This window comes from Eubalaena glacialis, chromosome X, assembly GCF_028564815.1.
Source record: "Eubalaena glacialis isolate mEubGla1 chromosome X, mEubGla1.1.hap2.+ XY, whole genome shotgun sequence".
NCBI lineage: Eukaryota > Metazoa > Chordata > Mammalia > Artiodactyla > Balaenidae > Eubalaena > Eubalaena glacialis.
The window spans coordinates 70,264,895-70,282,422 of NC_083736.1; the positions used below are offsets into that span (position 1 = coordinate 70,264,895).

The following is a 17,528-nucleotide window of genomic DNA, read 5'->3' on the forward strand; positions in this document are numbered from 1 at the left end:
ATATTCACAATTAAAATATAATACTTACCAACAAAGTTAAGTAAGCTTAAAGTCTTTCTCTTCTCTTGAAACATTTAAATTAGTATGGCCACAAAATAATCCCACTAACAGGAAGTCAATTAATATCTCTAATTCTGTTAGTAATAATCAAGTACGATGAAAATTTTAGGACTACAAGGGATTAAAAGGACCAAGAATGTGCAGTAACACAGCACTGCACTAATTTAATTTTATCCTACTTGCTTGCATAATATGTATCCCAATTAGCTCTAGCAAAATAGATTAAGCCTTAACAACTACAAATTCTCCTATTATCACTAAATATCACTCAGCAAAGAGAGCATATAGCAGTGGTCCCCAACCTTTTCGGCACCGGGGACTGGTTTCGTGGAAGATAGTTTTTCCATGGACGGGGGGGTGAGGGGATGGTTTCGGGATGATTTAAGTGCATTACATTTATTGTGCACTTTATTTCTATTATTATTACATTGTAATATATAATGAAATAATTATACAGCTCACCATAATGCAGAATCAGTGGGAGCCCTGAGCTTGTTTTCCCTTGCCACTCACTGAGAGGGGTTTGATATGGGTTTGCAAGCAATTGATTTATTATGGTCTCTGTACAGTCAAACCTCTCTGCTAATGATAATCTGTATTTGTAGAGCATCGACGCCTCAGCTTCACCTCAGATCATCAGGCATTAGATTCTCATAAGGAGTGCGCAACCTAGATCCCTTGCATGCGCGGTTCACAGTAGGGTTTGCACTCCTATGAGAATCTAATGCCCCCGCTGATCTGACGCTCGCCCGCCCGCCCGGCCGCCTGCCGCTCAGCCCCTGCTGTGAGTCCCGGTTCCTAACAGGCCACGGACCGGTACCAGTCTGTGGCCCGGGGGTTGGGGACCCCTGGCATATAGGAATCCACTATAATTTAAAGCTAAATTCTGATGCTGCCATTAAGATTACTTTTGAATTTCAGAAGTAATAAAGTTAAGCATCACCAGTCTGAATTCCTCTAAAATGCACCTCCCTTTCCCCCAAAACTTATTTCATTATATCTGTGTTCTAGACCATCAGGGTTTATTCATTAAAATTCTTGATATTTTTAGCTTTCTTAATAATCCACTAGCCTACAAATGTTAGTTTAAAAAATTTCTGGTTAAGGAATAAATTTTCAACTCCATCCTTAAATTACAAGTGAGACTGAACAGACCTGGAAACATAATTGGCAGATAATGACTGAAGGAGAAAGACAGTGAACAGAGAAGAGAGTATTTGTAATCCTTAAATGCTATCTGCTCCATTCTCAGTTCACGTACTTCTTGGACAGGGCTAAAATATACCACTGTCCCCTCTCCTTGATGTTTATTTTTGGAGTATGTCTCAATTTGTTTGTTTTGCAATGCTACCGAGCCTTTGGTTCTTGGTAATAAGGTATTTTCTAAGTAATTGCTGGGGTTTTGTGCATGTGATACTTTCATGCATCACTTCTCAAAGCAATGTCAAAGAATACAGAAGTTTTTCCAATAATTGCCTGCCTTGTCAAAATATGCAGATAATTTTATTTTCTGAATAATCTTCATAAAAACAATACAAAAAGATCAATTGAAAAATATTTTATACTGCAGAGGAACACAATCTTATTTTCTATCAATAATATTCATCTAATGTCTTCTACATACCAGGTACTGCATTAGGCACTTTACAGCCCTCATCTCCTTTAATTCTCACAATACAAAAAAAAAAAATAGGCATTTTCCCATTCTACTGATAAGGAAAATGAGACTCAGAGTAACTTGCTAAAGATCACTTGGGTTGCATTAACATACATGATCTTTAAAATTTTACACAATTTTTTGAAAACTGAGAAAACGGGAGGAAAACTATCTGCCACCCTAGCACTATTAAGACCATTTTTTAATGTTTCAGTATGCTTTGTGCATTCACTCTTTTCCAGGGAATTCCCTGGCAGTCTGGTGGTTTGGACTCAGGGCTTTCACTCACAGGGCCCGGGTTCGATCCCTGGTCGGGGAACTAAGATCCCACAAGCCACGCAGTGTGGCCAAAAAAAAGAAAGAAAAAGACACTCTTTTCCATATTCCATATTATTTTTCTATTATAGATTCCCAGAAGTAGATCAAGAAATATGGATAGTTTTTTACAAGTGAAGAATCGTCAATTATTATTTTTCAAAATATTTATATATTTATTTATTTAGTTTCGCTGCACCGTGTCTTAGTTGCAGCATGCAGGATCTTCCTTGCATCATGTGGGATCTTTAGTTGTGGCATGCGGACTCTTAGTTGCGGCATGCATGCGGGATCTAGTTCCCCGACCAGGGATCGAACTCAGGCCCCCTCCATTGGGAGCTCAGAGTCTTACCCACTGGACCACCAGGGAAGTCTTGAAATATGGATAATTTTGACAAAGACCATGCCTTTGCATTTTTATCATGCTGCCTCCCTAAAATGACACCAGTTGCAAGAATAAGCAACTTTCTTTCTACCAGAGGGGGAAATAATTCACCATAAAAATAAAATAAGTCACTGCAAAATAAGCCTTTGTGGCCTAGCAGAGAGCATACGCTTTGGAGTCAGACAAGGGGTAGAATCCCAGCTCAGCCTCTACAGCTGTGCTTCTTTAGGCAAACCCCCAACGTCTCTCTTGCTCAGTGTCAGTTTCCTCACCTTTCAAAAAGGGCTAATACTCTGCAGGGTTATTGTGAGGATTAGAGATAATGCATGTAAACCATAGTGCATGACATGTAGAAGGCATTGAATAAATATTAGAGAATAAGTCAATGTTCCAGTGAAAACACTGTTACAAGTGTAAGTAATCCGATAAGTAGGGTAGCATTCCATTTAACAACAGACAACTATGAAGAACTTGAGTGATTTTTAATTATATTCATTTAGGAGAGGTATCTTTTTTTGTTGTTCTCTATTTTTTTAAATAAATGTATTTATTTAATTTATTTATTTTTGGCTGCATTGGGTCTTCATTGCTGCACACAGGCTTTCTCTAGTTGTGGCGAGCAGGCGCTACTCTCCATTGCGGTGCTTGCGCTTCTCATTTCGGTGGTTTCTCTTGTTGTGGAGCACGGGCTCTAGGCACGCAGGCTCAGTAGTTGCGGCTCTCAGGCTCTAGAGCTCAGGCTCAGTAGTTGTGGTGCACAGGCTTAGTTGCTCCGCGGCATGTGGGATCTTCCCGGACCAGGGCTCAAACCTGTGTCCCCTGCATTGGCAGGCAGATTCTTAACCACTGTGCCTCCAGGGAAGCCCTCTATTTTTTTTTTAATTTAAGTGTAGTTGATTTACAATGTTGTGCTAATTACTGCTGTACAGCAAAGTGACTCAGTTATACAGGAGAGGTGTCTTTTTAAACAGAATACTTAGATTATAAGATCACACATTATCCTACCATTTAAAGCCAAATCTACTATGGTGGATAGACCTGGGATTTTTTTAAAATAATGTTTTCAAAAATTGACAAAAAAAGTAAGCGTTTTGCAACAGAACGCCTATATTTTTAAACTGTCTCTAAGTAGTATCACAGTAATCTCATTATTAAAAAGTCCAAAACATGCTCAGTTACAGGGGAAAGGTATAAAAACAAAACCAACTTTACCAGCCTATACTTATTCCTTGTTTACTGATGAGAAAATCCAATTTTAGATTGTGAAACCTAAACAAACTTGCAAGTGAAAGAACAGATTCCTGACTTTATATGCACACAGTTAGTTAATTAATTAATTAGATGTTTATTGACAGATACTGCTAGGTGTGAAAAAAAATAATTTAAAAGTGTCTGTATTCATAACCAATATTTTATAACAACTATAAATGGAGTATAATCTTTAAAAATGGTGAATCACCATGTTGTACACTTGAAACTCATATAATATTGTAAATCAACTATACCTCAATTAAACAAAAGTGTCTGTATTCAAGATGCTCACAGTCTAATGGGAAAGACTGTTACATAAACAACGACAATACAATGTGCTGAATTCATCTCAATTCAGCTGGGGGAACCAGGAAAACCTTAGTTGAGAAGGAAGGTAATGTTTGAGCTAAGACTTGAAGAGTAGGAACCCTCAGGTGAATGAGGGAGTGGGGTGAGGGAGAAGAAGGGAGATACTCCAGCTAGTATAGATACTTGCAAGAGAGTATAGAAAGATCAAGGCAGGAATTCCCTGGCAGTCCAGTGGTTAGGACTCGGCACTCTCACTGCCGGGGCAAGGGTTCAATCCCTGGTGGGAGAACTAAGATCCCGCAAGCCATGTGGCCAGTAGAGGGAGGAGCTTGAATTGAGATGAGCCTGGAAAAAGCAGACCAGGGACAGACTACAGAAGTCCTTTTATACTTTTCAAAATAGGTTATTTTAACCTTTCGGTTTTCAGTTTTTTACCTTAGCATCTCTGGCAACACTATGAAGGATGAGTTCAAGGATGACCAGTTAGGCACTTATGGCAAGAGATTTGCAAGAGCGATAAGGGTCTTGAACAGTGGCATGATGGGAAGGGAGTTAGAATCTGATTCCTTAAAAAAAATTTTTTATTGAGATAAAATTCACGTAACATAAAATCCACCGTGTTAACAATTTTAAAGTACATAAAACATCATTAATCATTAGAGAAATACAAATCAAAACTACAATGAGATATCATCTCACACCGGTCAGAATGGCCATCATCAAAAAATCTACAAACAATAATTGCTAGAGAGGGTGTGGAGAAAAGGGAACCCTCTTGCACTGTTGGTGGGAATGTAAATTGATACAGCCACTGTGGAGAACAGTATGGAGGTTCCTTAAAAAACTAAAAATAGAACTACCATATGACCCAGCAATCCCACTACTGGGCATATACCCTGAGAAAATCATAATTCAGAAAGAGACATGTACCACAATGTTCATTGCAGCGCTATTTACCATAGCCAGGACATGGAAGCAACCTAAGTGTCCATCAACAGATGAATGGATAAAGAAGATGTGGCACATATATACAATGGAATATTACTCAGCCATAAAACGAAACGAAATTGAGTTATTTGTAGTGAGGTGGATGGACCTAGCGTCTGTCATACAGAGTGAAGTAAGTCAGAAAGAGAAAAACAAATACTGTATACTAACACATATATATGGAATCTAAAAAAAAAAATGGTCATGAAGAACCTAGGGGCAAGACGGGAACAAAGACACAGACCTCCTAGAGAATGGACTTGAGGACACGGGGAGGGGGAAGGGTAAGCTGGGACAAAGTGAGAGAGTGGCATGGACATATATACACTACCAAACGTAAAATAGATAGCTAGTGGGAAACAGCCACATAGCACAGGGAGATCAGCTCGGTGCTTTGTGACCACCTAGAGGGGTGGGATAGGGAGGGTGGGAGGGAGGGAGATGCAAGAGGGAAGAGATATGGGGACATATGTATATGTATAACTGATTCACTTTGTTATAAAGCAGAAACTAACACACCATTGTAAAGCAATTATACTCCAATAAAGATGTTTAAAAGATAAAAATAAAAAATAAAGTACATAATTCATTGCTGATTCCTTTTGAAAGTAATCTATCCCCTGCTAGGCTCTTCTGCTTCTAGTTTAGTGAGAGGTTAAATGAATAAATAATTTAATTGGTAGAAATACTAGTTTTTAACATTTTTCACATTTTATTAAAAAACAGTAAGTGGTGGTTGTAGAAATTTAGACAATACCAACATATAAGGTAAAAAGTTACAGTGTTCCCTTAATGAACAATCCCAACTACCCAGAGATATCCACTGTTGTATATCCTTACAAAGGTTTCTCTCTATATATACATACACATATATATTTTTTAACATAAAAGGCCTCTAGAATATAAAACTATGTATTGCTCTACATCTTGTTTTCCACGTAAAAATGGCTTGGAACCCTCTTAAAAAAGCACATAGATTTCTAGTTCCAGTGTATGAGCCTGCTTATTTCACCATTACTTTGAAAATTGTATATTTTTAATTTTACTTTTTGCCAATCTATTAAGTAACTCGTTTTAATATGCTAGCTTATTTTTTTCTTATGGAATAGTACACATATTCAAAAACAGAGAAGGTAGGTTCCTTAAATTCAGCTCAAGTTGACAAGCATCGGAGATGTTTAAATGGCATTTTAAAAGTGCCTGTACAGGTATTGTGTACTAGAAGGAGGCACAGAATGTACAGGAAATAGCATAAGACTGACTGACCTAGGATTTCAGTCCTTGTTCTGCAACAGTTAACTGTGTAAATTTAGGACTTGGGTTTCCTCATTTACAAAATTAGAGAGCATAAAGAATTGCTAGTAATCTGTAAAGCTCTAAGAGCATACGGCTCTACACATGTTTCAAAACAACAATGTTAAAATTCCTCAGCTTGGATTGCTTAATGGTGAGTAAAGAATACTGTATCTCCTCCACTTGCCGAAGTCAGTAAATTCCACGAGGAGGAATCTTAGTTTTGTTCACTTATATACACTAAGCTCCTCACAACAGCGCCTGGCCCGCTTGATATTTGGTAAATCATTGAAAATGGTTTAAGAGCTTCACTCTGGTAACTTGCTTTGAATCAATTATTTGGACAATGAAATAAATTTGGCATAGCTCCGCTCTTCTGTTTACTCCTCTCATTCCTCAAGTGAAAATGCTACAAAATACATAGTTCTCACACGTCTAAAAGGGAGTTACATCTACTGACCGAAGAAAGACTCAGATAATCTACCCCTTGGATCTAAAGTCGAACTTCCCGCCACCACCTGATGGGGCCCATACTCAAAGAAGTGTCAAAACTCGTAGCTATGTACACCCACAGGCCTACAGAAGCCAGCTTGTCACCTACCCCACCCCACTCTCAGACTCTACAATCCCAGAAGACAAGGTTATTACAGTTTCTTCCCTCGCGAACCCCACAATTCCCAAAACGGCGGAATTGGAGCCACCAAAGATACAGAATCGGCGGGGAAAAGGGATCGGGAAGGACAAAACAGACCCTCTCAAGCCCCACTCGTTGGGAGAAGCCCGTGTTGCTGGAAACAGCGTCCTCACCTCCTTCTTTCTCTGGGCACAGGCTGAGGGAACCCCGTAAACGAGCAGCAGTGCCACCGCCACGGTCGCAGAGACACACCAAAGCCACCAACGCGCTGCCATGTTCGCTTCTCTCCTTCCTAGAAGGGAAACTTTCCTGGGGCTGGGTCTGAGGGTTGGGCGTGAGAACAGTCAAACCAGCCCCCTCGCGCCTCCTCATTGGTCCAGCTCAGCCCTGCCCGTAATCCCCTCACATTACGTCAGGGCGCTGTACAGCCAGACGCCCGCTAAAAGACGGTTCACTTCTAATTGGTCTCTGTTAGCCAATAGAAAAATGACAATCTGGAGGTTTTACATTGGTCCGCTAAGGATGAGGGGCCGCTCCTTTCATTAAACGTAAAGATGGCGGGCTTAGCGGCCCTTCAAATACGCGTGCGCAGTTGTGAAGCATTGCGGGCTTTCAGCGTCCAAGATGGCTTAAGGTTGTTACAACAGAAACTTTTTCCTGGAGACTCCTTATAACTCTTTGAACACCTCTTTCGTGTAATATTCTAGAAAAATTGGACCTAGCCACGTGATTGATAGGAGCTATGCAAGTCCCTTATTTGGCCTCCAAAGTATTTCAAATAAAAAAAAAAGAAAGTTGGGGCTTCCCTGGTGGCACAGTGGTTAAGAATCCGCCTGCCAATGCAGGGAACACGGGTTCGAGCCCTGGCCGGGGAAGATCCCACATGCCGTGGAGCAACTAAGCCCGTGTGCCACAAGTACTGAGCCTGAGCTCTAGAGCCCGCAAGCCACAGCTACTGAGCCCACATGCCACAACTACTGAAGCCTGCGCACTTAGAGCCCGTGCCCTGCAACAAGAGAAGCCGGGACAATGAGAAGCCCGCGCACCGCAGCGAAGAGCAGCCCCGGCTCACCGCAACTAGCGAAAGCCTGCACACAGCAAGGAAGACCCAACACAGCCAAAAAAAAAAAAAAGAAAGTAAAAGCAGGAAAGCAAAAACAGTGTTACTGAGGGATATTTTTAAAAGTGAATGAACAAGAGCTTGTTGAATACCTTGTGTGTCCCAGGAACTGTGCCACATGTGCTGAACACAGCGGACATCAAAAGTTATATTCTAAAGTGTTTATTCATGGCAAACCTTTAGGTTTATTAGGTAGGCACCAACAAGGACTTAAATTTCTGTTATAGACAGCAAATGTTTTTTTTTTTTACTTGTCATTCTTTTGTTTGAGGGATGGACGCAACACTAAGGTTGTAAGAAAGCACTTCTGTCTTTTTAAAGTTTTTGTGTCATAATCGGTTTTCTTAAATATCCAATTCCCTTATCTAATAAATAATAAAAATCCTACATAGCAGAACTTTCCACTTATTTGTCCCAGTTCTGTTTATCATTGTGGGTTGTAAAACTGGGATAATAGAGAAGAATAATATACTCAAGAGGAAAAACACCAACAAAACCAATTGCATGTAATTTGGATTTATTTTGATGCTGTGGAATATCATATGACCATTCTTTTAGGCCCTGCTGGGAAACACACAGAGAAGAAAATAATTTCATTAAGTTGGAGAGACAAAGAGATGGGTATGGAAGGGAAAATAGCTGGTTCTGAAGAGATGTGATCTAGAGATATGTAAAAAATTAAAACGTTTACAGACACTCATAGTAAGAAAAATTTTTAAAAAATACACTGAGACATGCCATATGATTCCATTTATATGACATTCTAGAAAGGTAGAGAACAGATCAGTGACTATCAGGGGCTGGAGGTGGGGAGAGGGACTGACTACAAAGGGGCCACACAAGGAGATATTTTGTGAGGATACAGCCTTTCTCTCCTTAATTATTGGGGTGGTTACACACTGTTTGCATTTGTCAAAACTCAGAAGACTACACTAAAAAAGAGTGAATTTTACTGCATGTAAATTTAACAAATAAAAAATTAAGGTAAGTTTTTTAAGTACACAAAAATCTCACCTATCATTTTGGCAAAAATTCAATACATGATGTCATTGAGTCTGTGGGGAAACAGGCACCCTCATACATTGCTGGTGGGAATGAAAAATGGAGGATAACTTAATATCTAATGCATTTATCCTTTGATTCAGCAATCCCACTTCTAGGAATGTACTCCAATAATAAGAAAGTATACGCTCACAAATTTATTCATTTCAGCACTATTTGTAATTGAAATATTCTCAAAACCACCTAAATGTTCAAATATAGGAGAATGATTGAATATACTATGGTACATAAATACCATGGAGTATTTCACAGCTGTAAAGAAAAGGAATGAGGAAGAGCTCTGTAAATGATATGGATTTTCAAGATCTATTGTTAAAGTGAAAAAACCAAGCGCAAAAGTACATACATATTATGCTACATTTGTGTAAAATAGAAGAGGAAATAAGAAAATATATACGTTTGCCCATTTTGCAAAAGGACACACAGAAAGCTTAAATCAGAAACTAATGAAATTGGTTACCTACAGGAGGTGGAGGAAATGGAGTAGAAAAGTTATGAGAGGGAATGACACTTCTCTAAGTACACCAGTTTGTATAGTTTTGACTTTTGGAATAATGTTAATATTTTTAAAATAAAATATAAAAGCAAATCATGTGATTTTGTAAGATGAAAAAAGTTCTGGAGATGGATGGTGGTGATAGTTGTACAACAATGTGAATGTACTTAATACCATTGAACTATACACTTTAAAATGGTTAAAATGGTAAATTTTATGTTATGTATACTTTACCACAATTTAAAAAACAAGTTAAACATTTAAAAATCACATCAGTAAGAATGGGTTAAAAAACTGAAATTGAATACAAACAGAAAAAAGGGAGCACAACTCTATTTCAAATGAAAAACAACCACACTAAAAAAAAAAAAAACTAATCTGAAAAATTTATGAACACACTACCTTGATTACGTACCATTAGTCTAAAGAAAAAAACAGAACTACAAGCAAATCTTAAACTCTACTAGGTAGATTTGTTTTTCATAGTGATATGAGCAAAGCAATTCTGAAAATATATTGTGTATAATGTAATATGTAAAAACACTCATGTTGAGAGCCAGGATTCTCACTGTGTAAGAAGGGAGATACAAATATGAAATGAGGGAAAGTAAAAAAGAACTTTTGGGGGTTGGACTGGAGTTGGAAGTATTTGTACAAATTTATCATTCATGATATATATTCCTAGCTCTATTCACAGGAAGGACTAGAAGCAATGACACTCCAATATCAATGAGCAAACCTAGTGCCAAATCTAAGTTGCTAAATGCCATCCCTGAAAGAAATTAGGGCTCCTTAGGAAAATGGTTGATTCCAGTGCTGGGGCAGGGAAAGTACAAGATGAGCCTTGTGTCAGAAAATAAAGATGTACTCAAAAAAAATGTTGGCGACGTCAAAAAAAGGCATATAAGCCAGCTTGAAGGGAATCCTACCGACCACATCTGAGACTATTGAGCATTAAAATAAATCATGATAGCAATGGATTATAACCTATGGAATCCATGGATCCACACTGATAATGAACAAATAAATAGGGAGAAGATAAAGCTCCTCTTTATAGTAGAACATTCAGTATTAAATATGGAAGGAATGACAGAGTTAGAAAATCACCATTTTGCAACTTTCATACTAATAATTCTTTTAGGCAAAAATCATCAATGGATACAAAAACTAGTGGGTGGAAGTTTGATAAAGAACAGGATATATACATAGTCTGAATGTATTCCTCACGTTACTTATTAATGACAAAGGGAAAAACAGTAACTTTATAACTATAGGAACTTGGAGGTCACCCTTTTGACCAAATGATTAAAGTTGGCATTATCAATAATGGGACAAGCTAATATTATAGGCTTCCTGATAAGATGCCCTAAGAAGACACATCTGTCATGTAGTATTCCTGTCAGAAGTGCATTAACTGAATCTAATTACGAGAAAACATCAAGCACACAAAATTTGAGGGAACTTTTACAAAATAACTGGCCTGTACTCTTCAAATATATTATAGAGCACAGACCTGTGGAGTCAGAAGGTCCGTTACCAGTTGTCACTTACAATTGCCTAATCTTGATTCTGCACCTCACTTCCTTCATATGTAAGCTTGAGAGTATAAAGTTTACCTTAGTAAGAAAAAAATTAGTGCCATGAAAGACAAAGAAAGGCCAAGGAACTGTTCGATTTTATAGGAGACTAAAGACATAACTTATTTGTAATGAGGTGGATGGACCTAGAGTCTGTCATACAGAGTGAAGTAAGTCTGAAAGAGAAAAACAAATACCTTATGCTAACACATATATATGGAATCTAAAAAAAAAAGGTTCTGAAGAACCTAGGGGCAGGACAGGAATAAAGACGCAGACATAGAGAATGGACTTGAGGACACGGGGAGGGGGAAGGGTAAGCTGGGACGAAGTGAGAGAGTGGCATGGACATATATATACTACCAAATGTAAAACTGATAGCTAGTAGGAAGCAGCCGCATAGCACAGGGAGATCAGCTCCGTGCTTTGTGACCACCTAGAGGGGTGGGATAGGGAGGGTGGGAGGGAGGGAGATGCAAGAGGGAAGAGATATGGGAACATATGTATATGTATAACTGATTCACTTTGTTATAAAGCAGAAACTAACACACCATTGTAAAGCAATTATACTTCAATAAAGATGTTTAAAAAAAAAGCACATGACGTATGCAAGTTATTCTTAAATGGTTCAGAAAAAAAGAGATGCATTTATATATACATCTTTTATGTACATGTATTTAATCACACACACAAAGAAAACATGTGGCAAAATATTACCAAGTGGTGTACCTTGGTAATGGGTGTACAGGAATTCTCCCTCCCCCAATATTTTATTATGAAAATATCCAAATATACAGACAAAGTGAAAGAATTGTACTCTGAACACACACCGCCAAGATTCTACAATCAACAATTTGTTAAATTTGCTTTATCACATATTTATCTACATATTAAGAATTCTTTTTACTGTTCTTGCAAGTTTCCTCATAACTTGAAATCATTTCAAAATTAAAAGTTAAATGAATTAGTAGGTAGTAATAGGAAAAAAATTAAAGAAATGAAGGAAGTTTGGAGGGAACAGAAAGTACTGCTAGTGTGGAGCGAGATAACAAGCTCAAGCCTCTAAAACACTATCTTGAAGTTGGTGCCTTTGATGTCTCAGTCTGAGATCAATGTCTCAGCTCTCCTCTATAGAGCCCTAAACCTGGCTTCGAAGCCAGGGATCCTCTCATTGTTCCGTAAATATCCTGATATGTCATTTACAAAGTGTAAAACTTCGTTTCCCACAAGGCGTTTATCCTTCCGTGCTGTAAAGAGGACAAATTCTATAGGTTTTTTACAGGTCTCGCGAGATTCATCAAATCTCTTTAAAGAGCTCAGCAGGAAGCCATTTTGTTTCTCAGGGCTCTTTGCAAGGGTACTAGAGGTGAAATTGCAAGAAGTCAGCAACTGCAGTTGCCGCCGTTCTGTCTTCAGCTTCACGATGTTTCCCTTGGCCAAAAACGCACTAAGTCGTCTCGGAGGTGAGCAAAAATTGTGAGCAGATCTTTTCCAACTGCCTTTATCCATTTGTCCTCGTGGTCTTTCGTGCCCCTTCCTTCCATGTGCATCTCGACATTATTATTCTAAATGCTCGGTCTCCCACCTCACCCCAAGTAATTGGGAAAATGTCCTTAGCATTAGCCTAATCGCTCAGCGTTTCTGTTTGGGTTCCCAGCTCTCTTTCTGTTTCTGGAGTCATAACCCAGCTCTGCTTTTTTTTTATATTATTCGGTAGCCTACGATTTCAAGGGAGACACTTGGTGAACACTTCCCGTTCCTTAAGTAATTCCGTAAATTTTAGCTTTGGGGATACGTTTACCCGCAAATGGGAGAGCCTCTTCTCCAATTCTTGGTTTCATTGCAGGGAGACAACCTAAATGGTAGTACTGCAGCTTTTATGTTATTTGTGGATTATTAACTAAATAATTGTGGTCATTTTTTTCTTACCTAAAAGTTAAGCAGGTACGGGGAAATTTTGAGACCAGCATTATGTACTGAGAATGCACTAGATTGGAGAGAGAAAAGTCATTTCCATACTTGATTTGCACTGAAGGTGACCTTGAGTAACGTGAGCAGTTTTACAATGAAAGTGACCTTAAACAACTACCATTTAGCTTCTTTAGCCATCTTTTTATTTTCTGTTTATGGAGTCATTAGAAGTATTACTAGATTGTGTTCTAAACACTCAAGCACCTTTGACAATAACCAAAAAATAGTTGCCTGACTGGTTTTTCATATTCCAAAAGCCACGTCTGTTATCTCTTTCACTTTGGGCAAATGATTTAACCTCTCTCAACTTCATTTTCCTCCTTTGTAAAATAGGGGCTTAGTAAATAATACCTACCTCGTAGAGTTGTTGAGGATTATATGAGATTACCAATAGGTGGTAACTGAACCATTTCTTGTCACAGAGAAGAGGTCTAAAGAAATCCACTTGGGTGACCTGAGTGTTGAGGTCATGAGGTGTTCCAGAATTGCTTGCTTGGTAATCTTATTTTCTTTGCTTTTTGAGCAGGTAGGGCCTTGTACCTCAGGAAAGGGGTTTGGGGGTTGTTATTTTCAATGTGGAATTCACATGCTCACTTTTTAACTGCTCTAGAGCAGATTATATTGGGAAATGTTTGTAAATTTGCTCATCCCAAGTGTGACTAAAGGTGAAAAAAAACTAAGGCACTTAAGCGAAGAAACTATTAAATGGTCAAATAACTATCCTGAAATAACCTATTGTATCACATAACCCATTATATTCATAAGTGCTAGTGAATGGGCAACATTGCTGTTTCTTTAATACGTTTTTCATTACATACCTTTTGAGGCTCTAAAACAATAAGGACCTGCTACTTAGATTGGAGAAGAAGAAAAAAGCAGCTGGAAATATGCATTTTCCAGTCTTGGCTCTTTCCCAAGCCCCCCAAGTACCTCCAGAGGCAGTTTGAAAACTCTTTCTACTAAAATAGCAGTAATAGCAAAGTTTTCATGTTGTCATTCTGCTCAACAACTTTTACCTCTACCAAAAAAGTGGCCCTCCATGAACCTTTCTAGTTTTACCTCCTGTTACTAATTTATATACCTTGTCCTTCAAACGTAATTTGTTTTCTAGTACACTGGGTTTTCTGTCTCTGTTTTTTTCAGATTCGCCTTTCCCCTGCCTACATAACCAAATCCTACCTGCTATTCAAAGTGCTTAGCTAACATTCTGCTTCCTTGTATTATAATGGTTTGTGTCTTTGTATCTAATAGCCTCCCCTAGAGTGGAAGTTACCCAAGAACAGGGTCTGTGTCTTACACATTTCCATATACCCCATTTCTTTTAGCATGGTGCTATATTCATTAGTCACTTTTTTAAAAAAATCAAGATTACTCTAGTTTTTGGAGGTTTTCAGGTAATTTTAAGGTCATAAACATTTAGCGTGCTTTAATCATTTTGAGTTTATTTACCCCTTTATGTTGTAAGTTGTTGAGCACTGCTGAGTAAACTTTAGTGAAAATCAAAGTCATAAATACTCAAATTAATGAAGTAGGAGCTAAGTTCAGAGGTTATACAAATACCAATTTGTCGTGGATGTTACTGACATCACTTTTTCTTGGTTTTTCCCCTCAACATTTTATTGTGAAAAGTTCCAGACATATCGAAAAGTTGGAAGAATTGTATAATGAATACCCACATACCCACCACATAGATTCTACAACTAACATTTTGCTGTATTTGTTATATCACATATTTATCCATCTGTCAATCTTATTTGTGAAGCATTTCAAAGTATGCTACTTTGCTTTTAGCTGCAATATGTTTTAACATTTTATTATACTGCATAATACTGTAGAGTTAACTTCCTTGGCTTTTGTGAGTGGCAATATCAATTACACATGTTCTCTTTTCCTGATAATTGATAGATATGCCCCTGTATTCTTTTTTTTTTCCCCTTTAAGTTCGAAGCATTCCGCAAACAATGTCAAGGCAGAGCCACCAGAAGCGGACACCTGATTTCCATGACAAATATGGTAATGCCGTATTAGCTAGTGGAGCCACTTTCTGTGTTGCTGTATGGGCATATGTAAGTACTGTTGATTGATAACCTCTGTTTTAGATGTTTTTTATTCCCATTTATCTCATGTATTCAAAATGTTTTCACACAGTATACATTTCTAGTTAGGAGGGGCTTTAGAGATTTTCTAACGTAATTACCCACCTAGTGCAGGAATTTCTTCCTCAACATTGAGCATTCATCCATCATCTTTTCTTAATATTTCCAATAACAAGTTGCTTAGTGGATCAAAAGGCAGTCTTTTCCATATTGTGTAGCTGGTTGAAAAGATCTTATGTTGAGTTAAAATCTGCCTCCTTCATATTTTACCCATCGTTTCATTGCAATACAGAAATTCTGATCACATTTCCATGTATCAGCTGTTAGATATTAGAAGATTCCTATCATGTCTGCTGGATCTTCTCTTTCATAGTAAACATTCTTAGTTCTGTTGATCATTTTTTTGTTATATGATTTCCAGGGTTTTCACCATCTTGGTCACCTTTCTTTGCTTAATCAACCTTTCTTCTATATCCTACCCTCAGAACTGAGGACAGCATTTCTGATGGATGACATATAAAGTGACTTGCTTTTAATATTTTAGTTTTTTACATCTTCATTTACCAATCTACTTACCAGTCACTGTACTTGCTGGTTAAAAGTAGGAGTCTTGACGTTATAATAAATATATAAGCTGATTTTAAAAGATATGAAACAACCCTTGCCTTAATAATCAAAGACTTTATTAATAGGCCTTTTTCATTCTTGTTTTGATCTTCCTGAAATCAGATATATTATTAAAATAAGTGTGTGTACTTAATTGGAAGAGTAAACAGATGTTGAACAAATGTGTGATCGGGGGTACTTTTGGAAGTGAAGTGCTACTTCATGAAGGGATACTACAAAAGTCCTCTTTGGCAGTATTTAGGTAGTCGTGGTTGAGTGCAACAATGTTTTTGAGGATGTAGTATAGAAATGTGATATACAAGTTTGAATTAATTAAATGAAATTTAAAATTTAGTTGCTGAGTCATACTAGCTACATCTTAGTTGCTCAATAGCTGTATGTAGCTAGTGGCTAACTGTATTAGACAGTGCAGATATAGAACATTTCCTTCATCTCTGGAAGTTCTACTGAACAGCACTGCTCTAGAGAATTAGGACAGCAATTAGGTTTGGCCTACCTGGAGGGCACTGTATCCCAGGTGACTTTCTGTGTGTTTTTAACCTATAGTGCAGAATACCTTTGCCACTTTAGGAAATACTCTCCAAGGGAGAGTGGGCTCTGGTTTAAACATGTAACTGACAGCATTTTAATTCTTACAGACAGCAACACAAATTGGAATAGAATGGAACCTGTCCCCTGTTGGCAGAGTCACCCCAAAGGAATGGAGAGAACAGTGATCATCCCAGCTGGTTTAATACTGAATTGTTTCAAAATCAACTCATAATTGATGCCAAGTAAAAGCATTAAAATATGGCGTGATTGAAGAAATAAAGTACATTTGAAAACCTCATTGTAGGTTTGTTTGTTTCTTTTGTAAATGAAACCAAGCTTGATCACTTTTTATTTATTTAACCTTTGTGTTAATATTAAAGTCAAAACACTGTACAACTTCTTGAAAAGCTTTTCTCTATTAGGTAGTGTGAAAGGAAAGTTTGGCTGTCACCTAGGAGTCAACTTTATGATAGGCTGAAATTACAGTTTCTGAATAACTGATCACAGAGTTATTTTAGGTCATCTTTGAGTTTAAAATTTGGTGTCCATATCTTGGTTATACCTACTACTTTCAGCCTCTCATATATGTTTGTATTTGGAATTGGCATTAAGTCCTTTGTACTCCTGCCAAGAGAACTTAGGGTGTCACCAGACCCATAGGAAGAGTGGTCCTATCAAATGAACTCCTAGGATGTCTGAAGACTAGCTAGCTCCTTGGCTCCCTTGTTACATTTATCTTAGAGCTCTATATTTTTCAGCATATTTATTTGAGATGTTTATGAGGTTATTAAAGAAAGGATATGTTTTACTCATCTAACTACTAGTGACCTCTGCTGTTGGCTTTCTGTAACTATACCAGTTTTTGGATTAGTGGATTATCCTGAATTCAGTATGACATTGGATTTTATGTATAAGATATTAACTGAAGAAAACACAGTATCTACACCATGTGCTTCTTTATTTCCTCGGCCAAAGGCTCTGAAGTAAGCCTCAAGTAGTGGCTTGTTAATAGTGCTCAAGCAGAAAATGAAATTTCAGTTGAGTAACCTATCTATATTGGCTAAATTAGAGATTTCTAAAATTCACTTACCTGATACTGTAGGTTATCAGGTAAGTGGCTTTTAGGAATCTCCAAATTTTCCTGATGTAGATAAGGA

The 17,528-nt window shown here is 37.8% G+C and overlaps 2 protein-coding genes across 3 annotated transcripts in view; one reads left to right on the top strand and one right to left on the bottom strand.

Moving 5' to 3' along the window:
- Positions 1-7,223, bottom strand: part of MAGT1 (magnesium transporter 1) — a 49,969-nt gene extending 42,746 nt beyond the window's left edge. Inside the window, exon 1 of one of the 2 annotated variants that reach the window (XM_061179489.1) lies at positions 7,065-7,181. Coding sequence is in view for 1 of the 2 variants with exons in the window: in XM_061179488.1 (XP_061035471.1) it covers positions 7,065-7,166 (102 nt within the window). In the remaining variant the exon portion in view is untranslated. Of the gene's footprint in view, positions 1-7,064 lie in introns of both variants that reach the window. The other variant, XM_061179488.1, reaches the window with a different exon arrangement.
- Positions 7,224-12,472: 5,249 nt separating this feature from the next.
- On the top strand, positions 12,473-16,669 carry LOC133082244 (cytochrome c oxidase subunit 7B, mitochondrial). The gene is made up of 3 exons (XM_061178757.1): positions 12,473-12,609; positions 15,059-15,183; positions 16,479-16,669. Exons 1-3 carry the CDS (start codon positions 12,570-12,572, stop codon positions 16,554-16,556), a joined length of 243 nt encoding a protein of 80 aa, XP_061034740.1. The 5' UTR covers positions 12,473-12,569; the 3' UTR covers positions 16,557-16,669.
- Positions 16,670-17,528: the final 859 nt, after the last annotated feature.